This window comes from Ambystoma mexicanum, chromosome 11 (genome assembly GCF_040938575.1).
Source record: "Ambystoma mexicanum isolate Mex_15411 chromosome 11, UKY_AmexF1_1, whole genome shotgun sequence".
Classification (NCBI taxonomy): domain Eukaryota; kingdom Metazoa; phylum Chordata; class Amphibia; order Caudata; family Ambystomatidae; genus Ambystoma; species Ambystoma mexicanum.
The window spans coordinates 942,744,776-942,760,914 of NC_090934.1; the positions used below are offsets into that span (position 1 = coordinate 942,744,776).

Genomic DNA, 16,139 nt, shown 5'->3' on the forward strand with positions numbered 1-16,139 from the left:
AGCAGCCAGGAAAGAGGGGGCTGCAAACAAGGAAGCAGGGCTGCAGTACCAAATGGTACAAGGTACAGAAAAACTGTAGTGGATTGCAGAGGACTGTAGTAGGCTGCTAGGCAGAGAGTCCAGAGGAGCAGGACTAAGAGCTGTAGGAGGCGGCAGACAGAGAGCCCAGAGGAGTAGGGCAGCAAGGAGCGAACCCAAAGGAACAGAGCAGCGAGGCAGGGAGCCCGGAAGGCTATGGCTGTAGGCAGCGGAGTGTAACAGGCTGCAAGGCAAGAAGCCCAGAGGAGCAGGGCTGTGAGGCAGGGAGCCCAAAAGGCTAGGGCTGTAGGAAGCAGGGTGTAACAGGCTGCAAGGCAGGAAGCCCAGAGGAGCAGGGCTGTGAGGCAGGGAGCCCAAAAGGCTAGGGCTGTAGGCAGCAGGGTGTAGCAGGCTGCAAGGCAGCAAGCCCAGAGGAGCAGGGCTGTGAGGCAGGGAGCCCAAAAGGCTAGGGCTGTAGGCAGCAGGATGTAGCAGGCTGCAAGGCAGGAAGCCCAGAAAGAGCACTGGAACAAAAGCAGGAAAATGCAGCAGCAGGAACAGCATACAAATTCGAGACAAAAGGCAAAAAGGGGCTGGGAGGACTCTTGATGCAAGAGACTGAGCTCCTGCAGGCAGCTGCTTAAATACCGCCCTGCCCTGTACTGAGGCAGGCTAATTGGCAGCACCTGGAGCAGCACACCTGAATACAATCTGCCTCCTCCCTCTCTGGTCCTGAGATGGTGGAAGCAGCACTGATCCCTAGGGCTTCTGGGGATTGTGGTTCCAATGCTGACAAATGGGAATGGCCAGGAATTGATAGCTGTAGCAAGGTGCATTGTGGTACATGTAGTTAGTTGAGTTATATAAGAAGGTACCAAAGTCACGCAAATGGGAATTAAGTACCAAAGTGTGAATAGGGGTTGTTCCAAGAGTATTCTGAAGATAAATGAATAACAAATAGTCCATGATGGTTGCCAATGTGAGCGCCCATGGCGCAGGCATGACAGTAAGACCGAAGGCTTCCCCAATGTCTGATGTATACAAGTTACAGAGTTCTGGCGCTAGTGGGCATCCTTGTTTTAGACCCATTTTTATAGTGATTTGTTCTGATAGTGTCCCTGTTTTGTTCAACCTGACTCTAATACTTGTATCTGTGTACAGACCTTTGATGTTCTCCACCAGGACCTGCGGACATTCCCATGTCACCAGTTTTTCCCACAGCTTAGATCTTTTTATTGTGTCGAAAGCTTTTCACATATCAATAAAGGCGATGTAAATTTCCTGGGCTTTGTTCCTGGGTATTCTCGATTTCATCAAGTTGATCAAAAAGATGTTGAGGGCAGTTCCTCTTCCCCTCACAAAGCCGGACTGCCAGGGGTCTCTCCGACCACTTCGTTGACCCCAAGCCGCCAAAGCCTTCACATAAACAATATTACTAAAATGCAACCAGACAGTCTGGGAAAGTAAGGTAAACAAAAGACTACATGTTCTAGTTAATAATGACAATCTTTACAGTCTGGGAAGTGCGCCAGGTGCCTTGATAATAGTAAACAAAACTAAAATAGACCGTTTTTGAAAGAACTACATTGAACTACAGGGACTGAAGCACTTCCTGCAGTGTCGTAATACAACGAAGTAGCATCTCGTCTTGTAAGTGGGTGTAAGATAACAGCAATTTACTGTTGGCCTTGCTCTAGATATAAACAAGCAACATACTCCTGTAAAATGCTGACAGTACGAGGGCAACCTCAACTGCATTTTACTCTTGACACTGATTGGTAGAAAGTGACTTCAGCTGCCTCCTGCTACTTACGCTTGTTGGTAGAAAGTGAGGTATGCAGTGTGCTGTGACTATAAAATAGGGTGGGTCTGAGAGAGGGGCTGCTGTTCTGACCAGGGCTGGAAAAAGACAGGCGGCAGATGAACAAGGGCTAGAGGACACCAATAAGCTGACTGGAACCTCTTCCAATGCAAACCCTATGGAGGGGGGAGGGGCTAACTCCCTCTTTTTTCTGCCTGATTTTTTAAAAGCCTCTGAAACTGAATGTCACGGCTTTTTGATTTTTGAGATGAACTATTGTTTTCTATTGAGCTTTATGTGGAGTATTTCTACATTTCTAACCAAGGCAAAATAGCTCACCACCTATTGACAGATCTTATTCTTAATTGGCTGATGCTGGCACCATGGTTGATCCCAATTGATATATATGAAGCATGTATTCCTACTTTTGCTGCTTTTTGATAAAAGAGACCATAGTGATTTGATAGGGGATTTTTGATATTTTGGGGATTTTTTCGGATTGTAATGAACACAGGCTTCTGGGCTCCCGCCTCCATTCATCTTCTTCCCTTATACTTTCTAAAGAGTAGCGAGTATGAATTGTGTTTTACCTATCTTTAATATCACATTGGGGAAAAAGGAGAGGTATTAAGTATTGAGAAGGCAGTTCTTTCTATGAGGTGGCCTAGTGAAGTCTGATGAGGCAGGCAAGTGCATTTGAAGTGGCTAGTATCCCTCTGAGAGGGTTGATCAATCTTGAGTAGATATAGAGGCAGTGACAATGATAGCTGCTCACACATTAATTCATGTTTGCACATTAAGTGTGTTATGTTTAGTGACTATAAGGGTAGCAATGTTTTTTATTACTTATTTCTCCTAATTAAAAGATGTACATTATACATGAGAGTATAAGAAACATTCATTGAGTGTTCATTACTGAGAATTGTGTCAGAAGCATTCAGATATTAATTTTAAGAGTGGGACATCTATTTGAAATGCTGTGTATTGATATGTTATAAATGGAGCAGTAGACCATCAATAAAACATATGTGACATCAGTAAGCCACTCCCATACAGACTGAGAATGGCCGCCCACTGCAGGGGATTGATTGCCTGCTCTCTGCTGCACAGTGACAGGTGTATGCTTTTCCCTAGCCCTAGTTGTAACAGTCCCAAGTGAGTGGGGGGTGGGGTGTCTGGGGCTCTCCCCTAAGGGTTGAGGGAAGGCTTTGTGGGGTAGAGGTGATAAGATTCATGTCACTGGAGTTATGGTCATCTACTCCCTGCCCTTCTTCTCTACTGTTAGTGACCCTAACCCCAGGTTTCATTTACTCCTGATCCTTCTTCTTTACCTTAAGGACCGTTACCCTAAGCTTCATCTGCTCCCTGCCCTGTTTCTCTACCTTTAGTGACCATAACCCCAGGCTTCATCTACTCCCTGTCCTTCTCTGCCTTTAGTGACCGTAACTCCAGGCTTCACCCAGCACCTGCCCTTCTCTCAACCTGCATGGACTCCAACCCCAGGCTTCATAAACTTCCTGCCCTTTTCAGTGCCTGTAGTGACTATAAGACCAGGATTCATCCACCCCCTGCTCTTCTTCTCTACCTGTAGTGACGATAATGCCTGGCTTCATGAACTCCCTGTCCTTGTCTATCTTTAGTGACCATATCCCAGGCTTCATCCACTCCCTGCTGCTCTTCACTGCCTGTGGTTATGGTCACAACAGGTAGAGAAGAATGGCAGCGAGTAGATGAAGCCAGTGTTATAGTCACTGCAGTTAGAGAAAAAGTGCAAGAGTAGATGAAGCCTGGGATTATAGTCACTATAGTTTGAGAAGGGCAGAGAGTGGATGAAGCCTGCGGTTATGTTTATGGTCACTACGGTTACAGAAGAAGGACAGGGAGTGGATGGTGACTGGGATTTTGGTCACTGCAAGTAGAGATGAAGGGCCAGGGTTAGATGAATCCTAGGGTTAAAGCCACTACAGGGAGAGAGGAAGGGCAGGGGGTGGACAAAGCCTGGGGTTGTGGTCACTATAGGTAGAGAAGAAGGGCAGGGAGTGTTTGAAGCCTGTGTTTATGGTTGCTGCATGTAGACAGGAAAGGAAGGACATTGATGAAGTCTGGGGTTATGGTAACTACAGGAAGAGAAGAAGGGAATGGAGAAGATGAAGCCTGGGTTTATGGTCACTGTAGTTAGAGAAGCACAGGAAGTGGAAGAAGTCTGGGGTTATGAGCACTACAGTTAAAGAAGAAGGGCAGTGAGGTGATGAAGCTGGGAGTTATGTGCAGCCCTCCTTTACCATGCCTATGTAGAGGCATGTGCAGAGGCCAGTCCAACTTGAAACAATGTCACAGGCTATTACCAGGTGCGCACCGACATGGTTCTGTATCCATGTGGGAATACTGTCCTCCCCTTTTCGCACCCCTAACATTTATTTTTGGGTGCACACGGATTGGCTTTCCAAGACCTATGAGCCAAATCCTAATAAGGTTTTATTTCACTGCAGGTTGCCATGAATACAAAGGGACATGTTGGAAACGTGAAACATGCCAATGGGTTCATCCTGCCAAACATGTTGTGTAACCGCATAAACATGTGAAAGGCATTGAGTATTTTGGGTGACTGATCCCAGAGCTCAAAGTACAGGGACTACTCTACCACCTGGAGCTCCAGGGTTTGCAAATAGGGCGAACGAGAACATGTTCCAAGTATTAAAAAAACATATAAAATATAGGATGAACTCACATATCCCATTAAGGAAAGTAGGGAATTGTTCAGTTCATATAACAGGCCCATAAGTTGAGTAGAGAAAGCGAAGTTATTGTTAAAGCGAAAGACAATGAGTCTCATTTAGAACATGGCTGTGTAGTACAAACAGCAGAAATGTGACGGTAAGTCCATTGCTGTTGCATTGGCACACTTTTTTAATATGAGGTTTGGAGGTTAAGTAAAGGCTCTACCATAGGAACCTCCAAGCCCCCACTGAACCCCACAAATCATTGGAATTACCATGGCGGAATGACTGCTTGAGGTGATTCCACAAAAATCCCCATGGAGTTGTATAGACTTGAATAATAGGGACTAACACCACTGTGCCAGAATCGTAATCCTATTGGTAATTCCACTGGACCGAGTGGCACTAAGAGTAATCGATTTTGACAATATGTCTGCATATTTACTGCCTAACTAACTGGCACACACTTAATGATGCCCAATACGTCATCTCAAAACTAATATAAAAATGCTTAATTATTTATTGGGGACTTTATAGATTACAACAAATTCAAAAATATGTAATAAATTGATTACATTTTTTACTTTCATGTATTGTGACTATATGACAGTCAAAAAGAAACAAAGAGGAAGCACTGAATAGATTTCATACACAAAACAATGTATTTATATCATCATCATCATCAACAACTATGTTTATTTCAGGCTAGAAAACGCACAACAAAATAAAACATAACAGAATATGTTAATTATTCAGATATTAACATGAAAATGCCCCCACAAATAAAAATAAAGGCTGGCATGTGGGCACATATTCAAATTGTCAAATATACATTGTTTGCAAACACTATTGGTGACAGACTCCCAACAGTCCTACCACCTTCTAAGACGAGCACCAATGACGTTGAAACAGTCTTTTGGGAAAGCTGAATTTCTCCTTTGCTAGGATCTTTTCATAAAGCTCACTATTGCATGCGTCCCCTTCTTTTGTGCGCTAATCTGCATCTGCAGAACACAAAAGCCCCCTGAATCGTCTTTGGAAATTGATCTGTCAGGCACGGTCTGAGCCATGTCGCCCGTCCATCCACATTCTTTTAGCAAAGGAAGAGGGAATGATGCACATCTTCCCTTGCATCCTTGTAAAAAGCCCATGTGTCCATAGTGCCTGGCTGCACCTTGCCGAGTATTGCAGTCCACAGCATAGTCCCAAAGCAGAGCGTCACAGAAAGTCATTTTACACAAAGAGGTTCCATTTCTGACAAAACTCGTCCATTCATGAATATACTTTGCAAGCGCGATTGCAATGCGAAAGAGAGCTATCTCAACATGCCTTCCACAGATCGTGCAGATTCCAGGAAAGAACTTGAAGGAGTCATATTAGTACTTTTTAGCCAAAGGCTGTACACCACAAGGTAGTGCAGATTTGCGTTACACTATTAAGCAGGGATGGCGACAAGGACCCTGGGATGTTAGTTATTTCATGTAAAGCTTCATTGTCAGTGGCTTGGCTTTATGTGGCAAATGCAGAACTGAAGGTTGATGGCCAGAAGGTCAAGAATGAATCTTAAGCACTGGCAATTTCTCTGCAGAAGTAGCCATATCTGAGCTTCCAAGACGATCCTAGCTAACCAAGTTCTATTCGGGCCGAATTCGGAAGAACGAGAAGTACTTTAAAAAACGATTCTCGCTTGCAACACGAGAGTTTAAATTAATTTTCACAATGAAAGAGCTCTGACCGATATAAGATGGCTGCTTTCTCGCGGGAATGATACACTTGGAATGTTTGTATGAATACTACCCACCGCCCAGTGCTTAATTTGTAAAATAATAAGTGCCACTCCCCAAAAAATATTGGCCCGCGCAAGTTCAGTGCTAGATCTAGATCGGCCCACCACCAGCCCATCACACTGCTGCTGCTTCATGTCACATGTTTGGCGCTGCACGAGCCACTGCTGGCACAGGCTAGTAGTGGGATGGATGGGGAAGGGCACACAAGTGTTGAGAAAGTATAATGCTTTAAAGTTGGAAAACACTTGTTATGGTAGGGGGAAAAAAGAGACACCCCAACTGACAATCGATGCTTACGCCCCCATGCCAGGCTGTAGCCTATGAGGCGCTGGGTGCCCATATTTAGGCCAGAGGTTGGGTGTCGGCAACACTTTACCCACTTTGTTCTCCTTCTCCTCCAATTGGAGTAGTGAAGACCTGGGACAAACTGGTTTATATAGCCTGCAGATTGCTGTGCTACCTCCAGATGTGCGCCATTCCAGGGTGTGCCAGCTTGCAGGGAACTGAATCCTGGAATGTTCCTGGTAGCAGAGATGAGCACCTGTAGGTCTTTATTCATTATAGATTGTTGGCTCCCAGCAAAGACCTATTCTACCCCACAGAGTTTTACAGTCTTATAGAAATGGGGAGGACAGAAGTTATTAGGTCCTTGCAGAATTCATACCAACTTTTAAATCCTCTGGGAATGGCAATATTTTATGAAATCAAACAAGGGTCAGGATATTAGTATATTACAAAGTGTGGGCTAAACAACTGACACATTTACAAACAGAAGTTAAGAGAAATCAAATTGAACTCTGAAGAAACACCCATAGACTTGGCAGTCCGAGTGCAGCACACCCTTTCAGTCACTCGCTCGCCAGTGTAAGATGGCACTCGGCAGTGGCACAATGATGCATAGGTCCCATCCCTCTCGAGGACCGGCTGGGCCACTGCGGACAAACACAGCAGCGCAACAGGATCTTTCCCAGCAGCAATAGAGTGGGAAGAAAGGGGACGGGGATGCCATTGCCTTCCCTTCATAACGTTGAACTCTTTTTTTGGGGGGGGCTAGGGGTCATCGTGAAGTCATGGGCAGGGGAGAGAGGAGGGAGCAGTGGGCACACTGGGCCACAGAACTGGCAAAGTTATGTATTTTCTCTCAGAAACTGATTTTGAAAACATCAAATAAACATCTTTATATGGCTTTTTGCGCGCCCTCTCTGCTGATTGGCTCTCCTCCACGACAACAGTGCGCCTGATTCACAAAAGCACTTTATAATGGTGACTTTGCACTGTCAACAAATACCCTTTAACAGGGTATAAACAGTACAAAGTGTCTTTTTGCCTTGTAAAGTCACTTTGCACTGCAGATATACACCGTGCACTGCTCCACCCTGATGCATGGAACAGCACAAAGTGTCTTTTTACCATGCAACGTTCTTTGCCCTGCGAAAAAATGTCCTGATTCATGGAACAGTGCGAAGTGTCTTTTTGCCATGCAAAGTCATTTTGCACAGCAAAAAAGACACTTTGCACTGTTCCATGAATCAGGGTGTATTTTCCCCTATGCAAAATATTCCATGAACCGGGCCCTGTGTGTGCAAGCTCAACAGCCCACAACGATACAGCACGGGTGTGCGTCTACAAACACAGGTGCATCGCAAGCCCTTGCCTCGATTCGCTTAAAAATATAGTGCAGTATGGTGGCATAAGATACGAAATCAGCTTTTTTAATGTATTTAAGCAAATTGGTTTACAAAGTAACCCGTACCCGGTTGTAAACATTAAAGTCCAAATATTTCCAATTTTCAGCTCTTTCTTTGTGGGACAGACAGAAGCAGTTTTAATATTAAATGACCTGGGCAATTAGGCCCGTTGTTCTCTGGGCATTATGAAAGCACTGTCAGCCCCTCATAGTCCATCCACGTGTGGCAATCAGTGCACTGCGTCAGCTGGACAATGCGGGCAGCACCAGATTGAACCAATCCCCTTCGTTTCCTCGACATCTCCCCCTAAAGCCCCCTCCTCAGTGACGGCTTCACACTCATTCCGGGGGCTCCATGGAAGCTGCGTAGCATTCACGAATCCAGTGCTCCTACACCCCCAAATCCTCTTCAAAACTGCAGTTCGGAAACAAAAACGTCAGCAGAATCCCATCGACAATGACATCATCGAAGCCTATTGCAAGTCTTTTTTTTAATGCAACCTACATCATACGACACACAATTGTTCAATATTTAACTGCCTTGTTCCAATAGTGATTTTTGCGGTTTGTAAAATAAAAAGTGCACACTAAACCACATGCAATTGTGTCAGAAACCATGAATGTCATGCTAAATTAGGATTATTCGACATATGACATATTTTGCGGCATAAAAATTGCAAGTTTTGCAGCACAAAATTGCATTTATTGCGGGGCTTATTACTCAGGCAAAAATGCAACAATAATGCAATTTCGTGCTTCAACATTTGCATTTTTTAAGCCACACAATATTTCTTACTGCAATATCCTGGAGGGTGTATGATAAATTATATATTTTGCAGATAATTCTGTTGAAGCAACGATATCAACCCCAGCGTATCCTGCAATATAAAAAATACATGGAGGATAACGTTTATTATAACAGTGTGTCGGTCTCCCTCAGAGGGGGTGCGGTGCCCTTCGCACTCCAGCTCTCAGGAAGCACCAACACGTGTGTCTGTGCCTGTGCAGCAGTCCGCCCACTCACCACGGGGCAGGATTTGGCCAAGCTCAGCTGAGCTGGCCGGCACTGCAGGCCACGGGACCGCGAGGCAATGCGAGCAGCAGCGGCTGTGTGAATCTGATGATCAAATAACGGTAAGCGTCCCGTGGCTGCAGCCTAGGTCGGGTGACCAAGGCTGCAGCCTCGGGGCGCTTACCATTACTATGATCATCTGATTCACACAGCCGCTGCCGCTCGCATCGCGGGCCTTCTCGCAGTGCTTGGCCAAATCCCGCCCTACGGAGGGGGGCCGCGGGACGGGCACCCGGCACAGCCATGCCCACACACACAGGAGAAGCAGCATGACACGGCCGGCCGCATACATTCAAAGTTGGGGAGCAGGGGGGGGGCATAGGCACGGGCGGCGCACTGCAGAGGAGAGCTCGAGTCAGCGGGACGGGTACATGGCCACGGGCCACCGTACTTCATTATTATGGCGTTGCTCGCCACCGTGGATGATTCTATACTATTCATTTCACGTCGGCAGGCGGGCAGACGCAATAATAATTAATGTTATAAATATAATTATCCGGACGAGTACTTACCGTGTTCGAGTTGTTGAACGCCAGCGCCTGCCTGCCCAGAGGAACTTAAGCTGCCTGCAGGCTGCAGCAGCAAAACTAGGCCGCACACACCGAAGGTAGAACTACACGTGCAGGGCAGCAGGCTTTCACAAGTCACTCGCCACGCCTCAACAAGTCAAGTGTACTCGTGAACTGCCTGCTGCCTTTGCAACAACACGTGACTCACTCCCCTCCCCCCACACACGTCATCATGGAGTCGAACAGCCAATGAAAACTATACATTCTGTGTTACTATACAGAATGTATCAAAAGTGCATAGTAACAACAGAATGTTGGTTTTCATTGGCTGTTGTTGTTTTGCTGTGGGCCCAGCCAGCCAGCCCTGGCCTGCAACTACAAGGAGAGAGCAGCAAAATGACTCGTAATGATTTATGATCATGGAAGTTCAACAAACAAAGAAATTACACGTGCACCCGATGTTCCGGTCCCCAAAAAAGACTGCTGGTGTTGGCCACCAGCAAACACCTCCACAAATTAAGCACTGCCACCGCCCCCCAACATTCCTGGAAAAACAAGCTGTCAGACGAGCATGCCTCTTGAGTGGTAGGTCTGAGGCTTCCATGACAAATTGACACTGAAACAAATGCACAGGTAGCCAAATACATTGCCCCGGTCTATGCAGCCTTGACCCTGGGTGGATTTAAATCTGGAAGATCATTTTAAATGGCAAGAACGATTTATAATTGTGTTCGTTGTTAAATCAACCCGTTTCTATGTGCATATGTGGACCATAAACAATAAACATATAATGGTCTGGTCGACTATATTTCCGGCAGCTTGTGGTACGTGATTCTAGATCCTCTGCCTTCTGCACTACAAAAAATGCAGATGTGTCATCAAGTTTTTTCAACTAATAACACTGATATAGTGATTTCCTTTCTTCAAAAAGGTCTGTTGGGCGCACCAGTTACTGGAGATCTAACAATTGGGTGGTAGATTTCCAAATTATTCATTTATTTCAAAAGGTTTATTGGCTGGGTAAATTCCCTCCTTGCAAACACATAAAGGCCCTTTCTTGTGCAAATCAAGGTGGGATCTCCTCCTTACATCCATAAAACTACTTGATGTGTGCGATTTAATGGGCCAAATTATATGAATCTTCTCATAGATTTACTCAAATCGATTTAAACGCCAGGATCCCCGGACATTTATCCCTTGCATGTAGGGTGAAATGATGTCCCATGTTTGTGCACAAGAGGAGAGCTCAGTCAGATCTCAGCAGAGAGCATGCCCTCCAGTCAGCAGCTCCACCAGAGTTGCAAGTAGTGGAAAACCCTGAAGGAATGCATGCTCTGGGGCGAGCCAGTGGCCACTGACGGCGTCATGATAACCAGAGCACGCTGAAGAACAACACAGAACATTTTGTTTTAGGAACAGCACTGGGACTTGTTACAATGCATTGTCTTACCTGGTGTGGGGCATGGGCGTTCCTGTACCACTCCTTTGGCATCACAAGAAAAGCAGCGCACAACGTTGTCTATCGTGTCGTTGAAGTCTTCTTTGCAGCTGTGCAGTTTGCCTTTGAAGTTACAGCAGCAGACTGGAGGAATATATAGACGAGACAAATGTCCTTATTCAGAGCTTTAGAAAGGGGTGTTCAAATGTCAACAGTGATATGATATGATATAATAAGGCATTTATAACGTGCCTATACACAAGTGTTTCAAGGTGCGACAAGCCAAGGGAGGGGGAACAGAGGGAAGACAACGATCTTACTAGGCCAGGAAAAATTGAGATTGCGCAAGTGCAGGGAAGGGGGGAAAGGGAAAGTGCGGGGAGAAGGGGTAGGGGACAGTGCAATACATAGGATCAACAGTAAAGAATAAATAAAATGAATAAACACAATAGGTAAAAGTGCGGCCAGCTAGTGGCAAGTGCAGGGGTAAGTGCAGACATCAAGTTTCAAGAGAAATGACTGACCCTGAGGGATTTGGAGGTGGATGAGCGAAGAGCTCGAGAATGAAGGGATTTAGGAAGAGAGAGTTGGAGGTATTGAGGCCCCAGAACACAGAAGGCCTTGTGGACACAATGCAGAGGGTGTTGAACTTAATTCTCGGTGCCACTGGGAACCAGTGCAGAGATTTCAGTCCTAGAGAGATACGATCCCTGGGCTTGAGGCCAAGGACAAGTCTTGCGGTCCTGTTCTGGATGAGCTACAGAGTAGAAGCAGGCAGATTTATAAAGAAGCTGTTGCACTAGTCCAGCCTAGAGAGAATCAGAGCTCTGGAGACAGTGAGCTTCTGGAGGAAGGAGAGGAAAGGAAGAATACCTCTGAGGAGGTGCAGCTGCTAGTGTGACTTCTTAGAGACGTCAGAGATGTGAGGAGAGAAGAGGAGAGTGGAGTCGAAGATGACCCTGAGGTTTTTAGCCTCACAGGTGGGAGAAGGAAGAGGGGCAAGAGAGGCCGGCCAGAGAGCGACAGGAAGGGAGGGAGCAGGTGTGCCGATGAGGAGAATCTCAGTCTTACTGGCATTAAGGCAGAGATTTTTCGCGGCACAGCACTCCTGCATAGCGGACAGACAGTCAGAGATGAGAGAAGGAAAGAGGTGGCGGAAGGAAGCCTGAACATGAGCTGAGTGCTGTCTGCATAGCACTGAAAGTTGGGGCAGAGAGCAGCAATGCCGTGGGCAAAAAGTGCTAGGTATTGGTTGAACAGCCAGGGAGAGAGGTTAGACCCCTGGGGAACACCAGAGATAAAGATAGAGGAGAGGAAGGACCCAAGTTGAACCAGGGAGGGTCGATTGGAGAGGAAAGAGGTCAGCCAAGCCAGGACCTGATCGGTGATACCCAGGTTATCACAGAGACGGTTAAGCTGGATGCATTGTTGACCATGTCAAAGGTAGAAGAGAGATCAAGTAAGATGAGGACACAGGGTATTGGAGTGAAGGTTGAAGAGCAGGTCTACACGGATGTTCAGGAGAGCAGTTTCCGTGCTTCTGGCAGCTCTCGCCAGACTGATTGTCATGGAGACAACCAATCAATTCAGTGTGAAGATTAAGCCTGGAGATGGCCAGCTTTTCCAGGAGTTTGCCCAGGAAAGCAGTGATGGAGATTGGGCGGTAGTTAGCAGGGCAGGAGGGGTCGGCTGAGGGTTTCTTAAGAAGAGTGTGCACACAGGAGTGCTTCAGGGGGGAAGGGAAGACTCCAGTGGTGAAGGTGTGGATGCAGAAGTCAGCCAGAGCAGGAGCCAGGGTGTTCATGTGGTCCTTGATGGTTTTAGAGGAACAGGGGAGAACCTGTTTTGACGAGACTTTCAGAGATCAGACTTGTCTAGAAACCTTTTCTGGGGAGAACAGGGGAAAGGCAGAGAAGGGTGGAGGAGAGGTGGCCACAGAGGGGCCCGAGAAAGAGAGGGGAATAGTAGGAGGAGGATGAGGAGAAAAAGAGAGAGGACAGGATGTCCTGAGTTTTAGAGATGAAATGAAATTTTAAGAGATGAATGTCCAGTACACACCTGGTTTGTCTATCGTTTGCACTTGACTGTGGAGCTTTGTTCAATATGATGTTTGGATATTTTTCAAAACAGTGCACAGAGAAGACATACTAAGGTAACAATCATGAATGGAACACAACTAAGACAAGAAACAATGAATGATCTCACAAACTGGTTCCATATGGTGCTTTGCAACCATACAAAAGCTACTAGGCTGGTTTCCAGCATGTCACAGTCCTCGCCCAGCAGTCAGTCATGGGTATTTGCATGACATGCAAGCTCTTGCCCAGCAGGTTGGGCATGGCTCTTTGCATTCCTGTTCGTGCCCAGCTACCAGGCTTGGCTATTTGCCTGCCATGCACGATTTATCTGCAGCTCAGTTAAGACAGAAAAGCACTGCTGTCTGATTGTTGTGATGAGGTTTGTATCATTTGCGCTAGAGAGTGGGAAAAATGTATCGTACACCTGGTGGTGGCAGTGCAAAAAGTGTAAATACATGTTGCTGCCCCGTACATGCTGGGGGTGGGCATTTAAAATAGATTCCTGGAATAGGCTTGATTTTGGTAGCAGGAAAACCATTCCTGGGCGGTAAAACAGGTGTAAAAACAGTGATTTAACACCTTTTTTGCCCCTCTGGAAATTAGTGCGTTTGTATGCTATATCTTGGAATATGCCCAACACATTTCTTTCCAGCCACCCTTTACTGCTGGCTCTGCTGCCAATGCACGATCTAATACTGGTAATTGCAAATGGTTATTTATAACGCGAATCGCGTTGCTTCGCGTCGTGTTGCTTCCAAGGCGAGTGCAATGCCCCAGAGCTATCCTCCCGAGCCTACCGATCCAGCGAGGAATATTGCAATGCCAATTAGGCTGCTAGTGTATTCACGTTTCTTATTTTGCCAGGCGGAATGCTTTCTCCTCAGCCTAAAACATAAAACCGACTTGCGAAAACTTTGCGATGCCATAAAGTTCCACCTCTTCCAATAAGCTTTAGACCTGGAACCATCTTTATCTGAATACAAATGAACACATTTTACACCTGCCAACTCACACCTTTAGCTGGTCAGGGTCTTGTGAAAAAGGTTCAACTTTCATCCATTCTTTAATGCTCTGCACCCTCCCTCATATGTCTATAAAGAGAAGCCAAAGGGAAGAAAACACCCTCAGTTCCCCTGAAAATGAAATGAGCTGGCAGCTAAACAATATAGACAAGTGATCATATCAGCAGTCCCGTATTCTGCATTGTTGACACTACGTGTCCAAACATATATGGAGGTGCGTGGGTGAAAGTCAGGATACACTCCTATGCATCTGTTTACTATTTTTGCTTGGAGAATTTTTACACCCCATTTTTATTTTTGGGGAGTATTTGCCTATTTTTAGAGAGTAGAAGTGGTCAATAAACCCCTTATCTGTAGGGCTGATCTAAGGAATGGACTTCTGAAGCTAGTGTTGTATCTCTGTGGACCTGGAGTGCTTATACTAATGCTCACCTTCCTTTTCAGGGATTTGTATGTATTTTGCCCTACTCCAGTAATTGTATATATGTGTTTATTATTAATGTTATGTCATAATATTCCCTGTTAGCAGTAATTTCTCTCAGTGTTATATGGTCATAAATAAATATTTTTATAAGTGATTGTCTAAGTGTTTTTCCTCACTTTTCACTGTGTGTGCTCATTGTGGACCCCTTACAAGCTCACCACCTCCCAAGACCTAGCCTGAAACACTCGTCCTCCTACCTTGAACTGGCTTGGCTACAGCTCCCAGAGTTGTCCCTGCCACAATACTAGCTTGGCCTTCTTTACATCTGTACACCAGGCCACAGTATAGAAAATCAGCCCTAAAAACCCTTTGATTCCAGTAATGTCATTGTCCAGACCTTGTTGCCACATAGCACCTTCGTTTAAGATTTTAGCAGTTCGTTTTCTTAGAAAAGTTGATGTTTTAGTGGCTTCCTCAAGTAATGCGGCTAAAAGCAGATGGTGTGCTGTGTTAGCCAATTTCCAATAATACAGAGTGCACTGAATTGTCATGAGGCACTGGGTGGAGCAAATACACCATTTGCTCAAGAGGAATTCAACAGGAGTTATACAGGAGAAATTCACCAGAGATTTGCGTAGATCTCCGATTCTCTTTTTACCACACACTCCTTTGCCATACATCATTTTCGAGACAATTTTAGATTTAAAGATGGTTATGAGTGAGGCTATGGAGAAACTAGACTGTGCCCTTGCAAAGCGTCTGATGCAGTGGTCGAAGTGTACGGAAATAAGAAGTGGAAATATGTTCCCTGCTGGCCTACACCCGCTCCACACAAAACTCTTCACCAGGCCCTCTCCCACCTGCAATCCAAACCCCCAAACACACACACCTGCTGTTTAAGGCAAGGGCGCGGTGTTTGGCGCCGCAGGCACACCTCCAGCAGCTTCCTGCTTTGGCCACGCCCCCAGGGACTTATACTCTGCACCGGAGCCCCGCAGCGGTGAAGCCCGCGGCGGGGCAAGGGCGCGGTGTTTGGCGCCGCAGGCACACCTCCAGCAGCTTCCTGCTTTGGCCACGCCCCCAGGGACTTATACTCTGCACCGGAGCCCCGCAGCGGTGAAGCCCGCGGCGGGGCAAGGGCCCGGTGTTTGGCGCCGCAGGCACACCTCCAGCAGCTTCCTGCTTTGGCCACGCCCCCAGGGACTTATACTCTGCACCGGAGCCCCGCAGCGGTGTAGCCCGTGGCGGGGAAAGGGCACGGTGTTTGGCGCCGCAGGTGTTCGGCGCGGCAGCGGGAGACCTGTCCTGGGTTCGCCAGCGAGAGAGGAGGAGAAGCAGGAAAAGTGAAGTAAGTGCAGGCGAGTGTACGTCGGAGGGACCGTTTGCCCAGGCCTGTTTGCTCGTGCTCGGCTCTGCTGAGCCTGCTAAGTTTGCTGATCCCAAAATGTCCTTACTGAAGAGACTGAGAACTATGAAAACCCACGGCCCACCAAGGAAAACCCCCCTGGCACCTCCAGTTCTTTCACCCCTCCATCTGCCTCCTCCATGTCCCAAGGTGTGTGCCGAGCATGCCCTCCAAGAGTGTG

At 46.6% G+C, this 16,139-nt stretch overlaps 1 protein-coding gene across 1 annotated transcript in view; it reads right to left on the reverse strand.

The window, feature by feature from the left end:
• The window catches only part of LOC138505078 (mucin-5B-like), a 2,064,041-nt gene that overhangs the window by 1,062,172 nt on the left and 985,730 nt on the right, over positions 1-16,139 (reverse strand). Inside the window, exon 25 of the mRNA XM_069625397.1 lies at positions 11,042-11,173. Within this exon, the coding sequence (XP_069481498.1) occupies positions 11,042-11,173 (132 nt within the window). The remainder of the gene's footprint in view (positions 1-11,041; positions 11,174-16,139) is intronic.